General features: G+C 44.5%; 1 protein-coding gene and 1 long non-coding RNA gene across 2 annotated transcripts; both read right to left on the reverse strand.

Annotated features, from left to right (window-relative positions):
• Nucleotides 1–2,200: 2,200 nt before the first annotated feature.
• On the reverse strand, nt 2,201–3,740 carry LOC147966723 (uncharacterized). The gene has a single exon (XM_087529048.1). It carries the CDS (start codon nt 3,270–3,272, stop codon nt 2,571–2,573), a length of 702 nt encoding a protein of 233 aa, XP_087385174.1. The 5' UTR covers nt 3,273–3,740; the 3' UTR covers nt 2,201–2,570.
• A 1,358-nt stretch (nt 3,741–5,098) lies between these two features.
• On the reverse strand, nt 5,099–6,583 carry LOC147966724 (uncharacterized). Its single transcript, XR_015609053.1, has 2 exons — nt 6,446–6,583; nt 5,099–6,182 (listed from the first exon to the last, which is right to left on the reverse strand). It is a non-coding gene; the product is annotated as an uncharacterized LOC147966724 (long non-coding RNA).
• Nucleotides 6,584–11,025: the final 4,442 nt, after the last annotated feature.

Here is an 11,025-nt window from a genome sequence, read left to right on the forward strand (position 1 = left end):
CAATAGTCACTGGATGGCCCAGAACCGCACGTGACACAAGGATTTTCAAAGATACATTGACAAAGTACATGACGATTTCCACACATGACGATTTCCACATCCTCCCGCAGGTCAGCTTGTGCATTAGTGTTCCCTAAATAATATTACTTTCCATTGCGTTGCACTAACAATAGTATTTTCACGAAAATGATATCTTATTGATTCGGGTTAGTTCCAATGCGACCAGATATCTAGCTCCATACAATAGAACAAAGTGTCATCTGCCGGAGTTTCGACAAGGCCGTAAACCAAGTGGAAAAAAGGAAGTCTTTAACCATGTTCATTCTTCACTTCGGAATGTCATTAAAGGTGCGTTCAAGATGAAATGGCGTCTTCTACAACATGTCACAAGTTATCCAGTTGCGAAGCAAACTCGGATAATAGTTGCATGTATGGTGCTGCATAATTGAATAAGAGAGAGTAATCTCCATGATAAGGAGATTTACTTGTGTGGTCAAGATGAGAAATATATGTCGGGTAACATTCAATCTGAGAAATCTACGCCACTTCATGGCCTTCATGTGGGAGCCGAGCATGTCAATCTGAATGACATTCGTGAAGATATTGCACACTCTTTGATCGGACAGGACGACGAAGAGGAGGAAGACGAAGATGGTGACTAGTGTGCCTAAAGACTAGTCTTGTATTTTCTTCCTAACTTAATTGTAACATGGGATCCTGCTTATAGTTTGCAGTCCTTGTTATTACTAATATATCATCTGGTATTAAAGTGAACATGTGCATGTCTGCATATGTTAATGAAATTTTATCAGTGATAATTACTTAGCAATGAGAAATAAATTTTGGGCAAAAATAGGTGCTAAGGATGTTTTTTGAGGTACTATACAACATAACCTGATAAAATCAGTGTTTAAATTACATCTTCAGCATCCAGGGGCATTATAGACTTTCACCACCAACTACATCTTTGCTAGCCGTCCTAAAAAAAGTTACCAAACAAGTTTTTTGGGTTATCAACTTCTATCAGCTCAAGCCCGCTGCTTGTCAGCTTCTATCAGCTTCTGCTGCGTCTCGTTCAGCCGCAGCCCAACAAACAGGGCCTTGATCTATCGTAACCGCGACCCCACGGTATGACTGAGATATAGAGGAGGAATACTTATTGCAACTTGAACTTCAAGTGACAAAGGGAAACGTTTGAAACCGGCACGCGGGCCGAAAGTTCGGCCGGCCGAGCGCGCGTCGTTAGATCAGATGCAAATCAACCGTCTTTATTGCTCCAGTAACTGCCCACCGCTTTGCCTGGACCTTATCTTATCTCTTCACGGGGAGATTTCTCAGCCACTCCCTTCTCTCTCTCACATGATGCATATCCTCTCTCGTTCTTCTCCCCACCCACCTTTTTGGCTGTTGCAGATGCGGTCACCGGCGGCAACACGGGACGACTACCACGGGTGCTACAAGGCCACCACTGGCGCCGGCCTCGGCGACCGGACTTGCAACCCCAGGTTCATGGAGCTGCAACCGCGGTGACGAGGAGCTGCATCCGACATTGATTTTTGCTGGAAGTAGTTCTTTTCTTTGCTACAATCGACACATATATTTGGTGATGAGATTTCTTTTGCTGGAACCATCAACAAATTTTGCTGGAACTGGCTTTTTCTGTTGGTACAATCGACTATCAGTGTTTTTGCTGGAGAGAACTTTTTGCTGGAACCAGTGTTTTTTTTGCTGGAACTGCCTTTTTTATTTGCTACAATCGACCTTTTTCCAGATTTATTCCTCTGAGATTATTTTTGCTGGAAACGTCTTTTGCTACCATCGTAGTTTTTTTTGCTGAAACCAGCATTTTTCAAAGGATCCAATGGGACGTTGACTCACAGCTACCTTGGGTAATTTTGTTGCCAGCGTCGCTGGCGAGCATCGACGCTCGACGGCGAGCATTTTTTGCTACCACTGTAATCTATTTTTGCTACAGCCATAGTCTGTTTTTGTTGCGAACGTGGTACAAGCGACCGGCGAGCGCGGCTGGCGGGCGTGGTGGCACGGGTGGCCGGCAAGCACGAGAAACCGAGGACAAGTGCGGGCGGCCGGCGAGCGCGCGCGGAGTCCGGCCAGCTAGTGGGGCTGAGCTAGTCCGCTGCCTTTTTCCCCTCGATCCGCTTTTCATCCGCGTTTGACTGAGGGACGGAGAAAGGTTGTATCCTACGGTTAAAAGAAGCTCTATCGTACGTCCGGCAGCCGATCGGTCCAAATTTGAGCCGGTGCCCCGGCGCCTAGCACTGGCCATTGACAAAATAGGTGTTAGCAATGGCTCTATGAGGGCATAATTACCATGTACTCAGTTACAAATACAATATACATACCAGGAGTTACAAGAAGATGAGTACCAGAAGCTGGGTTCTCACGAAGTTACAAATACAATACACATACCAGGGTTCACTACAAGTACCATCGAGTCTTCTTTGCCGTTACTCATTCATACTCCCTCCCTTCCAAATTACTTGTCGTGATTAGTACTGAGCGGAGCTCTTAAGCACCGGATTCGGGGAGTCCCCACAGCTATTACTAGATTATATACCGGAAAACATTTCCTTAATCCGATCCCCCGTCATGTAGACAATGTTAATTGCAAGGACAAAAACGGCAGGCCACAGTTGTGTGGGGCCGGCGTTGCTGTTCCACGTGCCGGCGATAAAGCTAATTCCCATGCTCAGAAAACAGACTCCTACAATGCCTGTGAATGGAATAGTCATGATCTTCTCGATATTCCAGTTCTTGGCGAGCGACGCAATGATCGTCAAGGACGTGAAGAAGGCGCATGTGTTGCAGTACTGAAACAGGAAGTACCTTCTGCTAAATTTATCTCGCATAATCGGGGTGCCAGCCACGTACCCGTTGTCGTCCGCCCAGAAGCCACCGGGTGGAGTGAGCCCTGCGGCGAAGGTGACAGTAGCAACTAGTGATGTCAGGACAAACAACCAGGCACGGAAATCCTCCTCCTTCTTTTTGACAGGGTCGCTGCCCTCGCATTTGGCGCGCATCAAACTCTGAAGGCCGTCTACGGCCACTGCTGCCAGCCGGCCGTCACTGGTGGGCATGAACAGCACCGGCATACCATTGGCTCCTTTTATTACCTTCAACAACTCATCAATCGAGGTTTGCGGAGCATGCTCAATAGGGATCTCTCGATGTCCAGGGTGCGCCGAATCTCTACCTACACCGGCTCGTCCGAACATTGACATTTCTTCCGACATATTCTCTGCAACAAACATCAGCTCAATCAACTAGCGGTTCCTTGTTTTCTTGTGTAGAATACATGGCTTTAGTGATAATTTTGATTAGTTCAATTAGAAGTGTGAGATTTAGATCAAAATTTCTATGGCAAGATGTTCTCAGATTCATCCCTCGGATACTTTGAGACATCCTCAAAGATCTGGAGGCAATAGTTCATTTTACTCCCTCCGTTTCTTTTTAGTCCGCATATAAGATTTGGTCAAAGTCAAACTTTATAAAGTTTGACTAACTTTATAGAAAAAATATTAACATCTACAATACTAAAGTTATATGTTATGAAAATTAATTTCATCATGCATCTAATATTATTGATTTCATAGTGTGGATGTTGATATATTTTCCTACAAAGCTAGTCAAATTTTACAAAGTTTGACTTTGACCAATTTTTTTATGAAAACTAAAAAGAAACGAAGGGAGTACTTTTTACATTGAATAGAGCGAAAAACCTAAACTTACAGGGTGGTTATTTCGAAAGCCCACCCTAAGGGGGGCTGTTTGATTAGGTGAAGGGGTTTGGTAAGCGGACGTAAAAAAAATCCGTTGATCTAGCATTTTCGTTGCACCAATAACAACCTTTAGGGACAAGTTAACACAAAACTACAAGTCCAAGGGTCTTTCACTAATACCCACAACGGCACAATCCTAAAGGTGACGAATAACAAAAAAGAAACGTAAGTACAATGATTAATAAGTTGATGCAAAATCTGACATTGTGGGCATCAGTTTTTTTCAGCCGGGGTCTACTAGTTCTCCCAACCAGACGGTGATGAGGGAGCCCGCAGCGGATGTTAAGGCGGTTAAGCACAAGTTGTAAAGAAAAAGGCTGTATAGTGCAATATATATGGACAAGAATGCACAGCACCCGGAGGTGGATTTGGAGCACTCGGCGATGCAGACCTACGAAATCTCGGCCGACCGCCTGCTCTACCAGGATCCGAGCCACTTTGGTGGAAATTATTACAGGCTGTGAATACGCCACCGCCTGCGTACAACGAAACAGTAGCTACATGTCCTTGGTCATTTATTCTATCTACGTGGGGACGTTCAGTTTGTCCGGCGAGAATTAAATGAATCCATCATCACATACCTGTGGAGTCTTCTTCTAGCCCGCAAGCACTCCATTGCCAGATCTGGAGAACAGGCTTCCTCTCCTCTGGTACTACTGATTATATTCCAAACAAAAATTGCAGATAAGAAGAGGATTTGAGTTGGGTAATACTCGTGTGCGTCCGGTTATTAGACAAAATCTAAAGCAGTTGTACTTTTTTTGGCGGAAGGAGATGACCCATTTAGAAGATCGGCTTTTCCTTCCTGTAAACTGCATCGATTGCATGTAAAGTGTTTCGATTTTTAACAGATGGAGACCCTGGGTCGAAATCAAGGACTCCAAATCTTATTATTTCATTTAAACATTGTTGAATATGTAAGAACTCTGGCTAGATCAGGCTGTTCCAATAGTTCGAGTTGTCCACGCTATGGCTGCCCCGATTTGTGGCTGCTTGGATTGGACTTTGTGCTTGGATGTGCACCGTGGTGGTGTTTATAATGCGAGATGGGAAGCGTGTGGGTCCGGAGTTTGTGTAAGCGTGTAGTGAAGGATGTACAGTGTCCTTTAAGAGAGATGAGGCAGGCTGTTTTGCAGGGAGGGACTTGACCTTGTTGACTTGCGTGCATGGGTGTACAGGAAGGGCATGTGCAGAGATATTCAGAGGAGTTACTGAGCATTAGTTGCCCCGTACAAATGAACAGTAAGGACGGTTCAAGTCTTGATTTGACGAGATGCTTGTGAACGGAAAACATAATGGACAATTGACGTACCAAAAATTTATTAAAACACGCATCTGATTACGAATATATCAAGGCGTTACAAATTGTGAAAAACGATTGGAACATCTAATTAGAGGGGGAAATAATATAAAAACAAAGATTGCCTCTGAAGCACAACTGGTTACAGACACGACCGCTGAACATAATTCTTCATTATTATGCGGGTGGAACTTGAAGCACAGACAGGCATCTTGAAGTTACTGGCGGCTTCAGGCCACCTTGCACCATACGAACAGCAGGGCGATCAGATTGATTGAGAGAAGAGCGATGATGATGCGGTGGAATTTCCTGTCTTCGCGGGAAGCGGTGATGAACAGCTTTGGCCACTTGGCACGTATGACGTTTATGTAGTTTTCCTCCCATTTCCAGAAGGTGCACTTGCGCGACTACAAAAAAGAGGAGAGAACACGAAGAACAAATTTTGCAGAAGAACAGGATAGTACTAAAAAATTATGAAGATATTAGGACATACCCACCCGTGCTCGCACTTGTAAAAGTGTTTGCCTGGATTGTTTGTAGTGCGGGAGACCCACCACTGAACCGAACCATTCCATTGTTGTAGAAAAGGCAAACCATGAGGGGAAGTGGTGGCTGCTCCTCCAGAGGAACAAGGGGCACACTGGAGTTTGACATGGAAGCGCTTGAGCTTGACATGGCAATGAGAACCATCTACCAGCGAGGAACAAGGTGAGAGAGCAAGCTTGAAGATAAGAAAGGATCGTGATGGTATGATATGCAGCTGTTCAGAGGAGGAAGATGACCGTTGTAGTGAGCATTGTGCCGTTGGGAGGAAGAGTGTAGCGCGTGCATTAACTACATTTGGGTGGTTGGAAGTTGGCAGGTGAGACTGGCTTCAGGAGGACATCCATTTGTCTGGACCGAGACAGAAAACGCGTGCACTGTTTAGATGATATACCAAGCAGTGAAAGTGGATTACTAGAAGTGAAAAGGTGTGAATACGAAGCAGGTAATATAGTGAGTGGGAATCCCAATGCTAGTGGATGGGAGGGATTACAGTGGGTGTAGTCGCCGAGAGCTCCAATGCAATTTCACACAGCACCCTGTGCACCGAGATCACTTATAAATAAAATTAATAGTACTTTCTCTGACCTATAATAAGTGTTGCAGTTTTGAACTGAAATAGAGTTTAACTTAGTTTAAAACTATGACACTTAGCGTGGATTAGCTATTGGAAGCGAGACTAATGGTGGAGTAGCTTCTGGGATGATGGCCATAGTTTAGTTCACCAACAAGTCTGGCAGCGTGACGGACACAGGCCAAAAAATCTAAAACAAAGACATTATTAAAGAGAGAAGATAAGCACCTTGAACGCGTCCGGAGAGCCGAACGAGGCAGCCCTGCGTAATGTTTCTGGCTAGTTTTGCTCTGTTGCTGGGGTGTGGTGAGAGTGAGCTGGCTCGTGGCTCTCGGGAGGGTTTAAGAACGCATTCACAGCGCCCCAACGTCCACACACTTCCATCTCATCTCAAATTCTCACGCCTTATCTTCTTACAAGCTTGACCCAGCCACGTACAGCCGCAGCGAAGACCTCAAATCCGTCAACTATTCCATTACCGCCACTTCCCACCACTGTCGTCGCTGTTTGATCTGGACAGGGTTGTTCTCTTCTCCAGCCAAATGAATTCAGCCAGCTTGAAAAGGTATCCAATTCAGTCTTGTCTCGATTCCTCTTTTGTACATATTCTATGTTTATTTATGAAAATACCGTAGAATGACGTTCCATGCGTCAAAAAAATATTGTCTGCTGAAATTCGGTATTATTGTTGCTTTTCATAGTATTTCTAGTGTACTCTTGCATTGATGGACGGTGAAATCAACACTTGTATCCCTTCTATTTTTGAACAAAATAGGGGGTTCCCTCCGATTTCATTAATGAAACCAAACCAGAACAACCATCATCCCCTTCCATGCCAAAAGAGGGGGTTTCCTCCGATTTCATCAACACTTGTATCCCTTTTTAGAACTGAGGCTTCGTCCGGCCTTAAACTGAGGCCCTTGAGGTTTTTTTTTTTGAAAGATCCAGCATTGCTGGCTTATCATTGATTAAGCAGGGAGCATGCAGAAAAAAATTCATGATCAAGTGATCATGGTGGGGGTTACAGAGTTGACGCCACTAGAGGGGTCGCCATTTGCCTAAAAGTTGAATAGAGATCAGCCTGGGTCACCAAGTGGTGTTTCCAGGCATTTGGCTCCGGCAAGCCTCCAGGAATCCATGTCTTGCCTGATTGCTGCGAGGATTTCAGCACTCTGACGCTGGCGATCTCTGAAGGTTCTTGCATTCCTCTCCAGCCAAATATGCCAGGCCACCAGCATCATTGTAGTCTGCACCCTTTTCCTGTTTGCCGTTCCTGCTGCGCGCATGGCTCGTCTGAACCGTTGCTTTGACGATCCCGAAGGCCCGTTTGGAGCGGCTAAGATACTGGCGCACCCCGGGAGGGAGGCAACCTTTCGCCAAATTTCCTGAGACAGTGGGCACTCCCAGAGCAGATGAACTGATGATTCAAGGCTTTGCATGCATAGCCGGCAGAAGTAGCCATTTACCCACCCCCTCCTCTGCAATCTGTCGTTGCACCATAGCCTATCCTGGAGCAGCAGCCAACAGAAGAACTTCACCTTGGCAGGGGCCCAAGCTTCCCATAGGAGAGCCTTGTTGTCCGTCTGTTGAGTCTCCACGAATTGGACCTTGTATGCCGAGCCTGCTGAGTATTTCCCGGAGGCGTCAAAAATCCATCTGATGGTGTCTTGGGTCCCTGCTTGCAACAGCGTGTTTGCACCCGCAATGACTCGCCACATGAGAAGGAAGCTTGTAGCGATGTCGTCGTAGCCTCGATGTCGCAGATCCTGAATCCATGAGTCATTATGCAGCGCAGCCGCCACCGTTTTCTGTTTTCCTCTCGATCTTTTGAACAGGTCGGGGAACAAGGCGGCGAACGGTGGCGAGGTGAGCCAGGTGGAGCTCCAAAAAGAGGCCGTCTTCCCGTCGCCGAGGGTCACCGTTGTGGCAGCAGCAAACAGAGCCATGTCTTGCTGATCGCATGGCAGCTCAGTGCCTGCCCATGGGCGTTCTTGGTGGTGCCAGGCAAGCCATAGCCAGCGCAACCGGAGGGCTCTGGAGAATTTGCTCAAGTTGTGGATTCCCAATCCCCCTTTTTCCGTTGGCGAGCAAACCGTCGTCCAGTTGACCTTGCATTTTCCTCCGGCGAGGTCATCATCCTGTTTACAACTAGAGTTCAAAGCAAAAAACTAGGAAGTTCATTACAAGTCAGGCGTGATAAAACAAAGTGGTGCATTGCTTGGAAAGCAGTAAACACATAATCACAACATATGGTGGTCGGACCACCATCGCAACAAGCCCAACATAAGGATGGGTGACTCCTCTACTGGTATTGTCCCATCTCGAGGTAGCACCTGTCACTTGATTCGCTCGCTCAGCATTTTTTCCGCTTAGTCCACTATTGTTTTATAAAAAAGATGGTTGTCACTTTATTTTGAAAAGGTTTTTAAAATAGAAAAATTTCATGGATTTTCAAAAAAAACCAGGAATTTTCATATATTTCAAATTTTAAAACTCATATTTTTAACAAGTTCATTAATTACAAATATATTAAGAATTTATAGATAGACTTTGTAAATTTTAAAATGTTCAATAAACTTAAAATATTCATGAATTTTAAGAATATTCATGAATTTGAAAAATATTCAGGGACTTGAATTTTTGTTGACAATTTTTAATAAATTTCATGAATTAAAATTTAAAAAATTAAAAATAAAGAAGAGAAGGAAAACCCCAAAAGAATAACTAGGAAAAAAGTAGGAACCCTCAACCAGTGATGATGAGAGATGAGGTGGTGCTGGCTACGAGACTAGGAAGGATGGCTAGGGTGAGGAAGAGTACGACTCGGGGCTGTATTTGCAAGAATCGTGCATTTAATCTAAAAGATCATCTAATTATATACTCCTTGATACTCTTAGGAGTATTAAAAGAATTAATGGTCATGCTCCTACATGCTCTGTATATTTTAAATACATCTGTTCTGTAAATAAAAGCTCATTTAATAAATACTTCCTCCGTCTTATAATATAAGAGGATTTTAAGACTAAAGATTCTCTTATATTATAGGACGGAGGGAGTAGTAGGTGGAGACGTGCATAGCCTAGAAAGAACAGTACTAGTGCTCACATTTATGAATGAGGTTTTAAAGAAAATACTCGTTCCTTGATACAAGGTGTCTAGATTTTTAAGAAAAAGTCTGAAATATAAGGTGTATTACGTTGCATCACTCGTTTGGGTAATTTTTTAATGCATTTGATTACATTTCCTTATATAGGGCAAGCTCCTTTATTTTCTCATGTCAATTAGTCAGGTGTAATCTCGCCCAAAACTTGTGAAATTTTCCCTTCATGTATGTTCTTTAATTTCCGTGCCAAAAATTATAAACCCTATATTTAGGAACGAAGGGAGTATTGTATTTAAGCATACAGATTGTATCTATCAAAAAGATTTGGATTGTAAATCTAAGAATACAGATTATACATACCCATAAAAAAGAGTTGGATTATAAATCAACATGCAGCGTTACACAACCAACCTGTCCATTAATAATGATACATGGATGATGATGAGCAACAAGACACGATCACCGAGTATGTGCAAGCACGAGATAATGCATTTGTTGGCCTCAGAATGGGGTCTCGTCTCGACCCGCGATGTCTGTTCCTGGTTTTACTGTTTTGTACTGGGTCATGGCCTGCTAGATACATCGCATAGCGACACGAGGAGATCCGTCAGGAGGCCAAACGGCACGGCACGGCACAGCAATGCCCAGGGCAACATCGAAGTGCGCACTGAACGTGACAGGCATGAACACCAATGACACCGGGTGCTGGGTGGGCATGAACCTAATAATGTGACTTGAACAATGTTGTAATTTCAAGTTATCTATGTACTTCCTCCGTCCGAAAAATCTTATCCTAAACTTGTCCCTTAAATGAGGTGCTACATACATTCATTTGAGGAACAAGTTTTTTCGAACAAAGGACGTAGCGGCCCTATGTTTATAGAAAACATGAATCAGATGTTCACCTTCAAATCGCACAGCAATAAGTAAAAAGCTTGGATGACACCCTTAATCTATCTCTTTTAGTTGATTGTTTATTTGTGTGGCTAATCATGCTAGAAGTTGCACCACACACGCTTCCGTGATCTTTGACACATTGATATGCGACCAACGTTGCAGAGGTCGTAACAGCATCCCCAAGTATGACTGACACTAGTGGGTGGGGCGCGCCCGTGGCGCGCCTCCTGAACAGTGCATGTGCGGTGCCAGGTTGGAAGCGCCCATTCTGCTGTCTTTTTCTTTATTTGTTGCACATATGCATGTATAACTGACGACCTTGTTAATCAATGACAACAACCAAATTGTTAGAGCTAAAAGTAGATTAAATTTGGTTTAGTAGCAATCAACTGTATAGCTGGTTCAAAAGGAAGGGGACGCCAGTTTTGATCATAGCATACACTTCGTAGATACTGTCCAAAACCGGCGTAAGAAGCACACTACATTGACGTATGTACGACTCTAACGTCCTTAAGAATCACACTACATTGAGTATATATAGGTGGCAATGACGGTCAGCAACAATCTGTCTACAGGGCGGTGAATGATGAATTCTCAAAATAAAGGACATTGGAGTTGACCCGACGACGCACTCCACGACGAGCTTGTTGAGGAAGAGGTCGTCGGTAAGGCGGTGCTCCTTGAGGCCTTGAAAGTGTAGCGAACAGCGGAGCAGCAGTGAGCAGGCCTCCATCTCATCGCCCTGGCGAGATCGGGCGGCAAGTTCTCAAGCTTCCTCCTGGCCTGCAAAAATATGTTCCTCGCCAAG

The sequence above is a fragment of the Triticum urartu genome, chromosome 6A (assembly GCF_056163025.1).
Source record: "Triticum urartu cultivar PI428250 chromosome 6A, HENAU_Tu73, whole genome shotgun sequence".
Taxonomy (NCBI): Eukaryota; Viridiplantae; Streptophyta; class Magnoliopsida; order Poales; family Poaceae; genus Triticum; species Triticum urartu.

Bases quoted from the DNA above. Each gene is read 5' to 3' on its own strand.
- LOC147966723 (XM_087529048.1), bottom strand. From the start codon at position 3,272: ATGTTTGTTGCAGAGAATATGTCGGAAGAAATGTCAATGTTCGGACGA.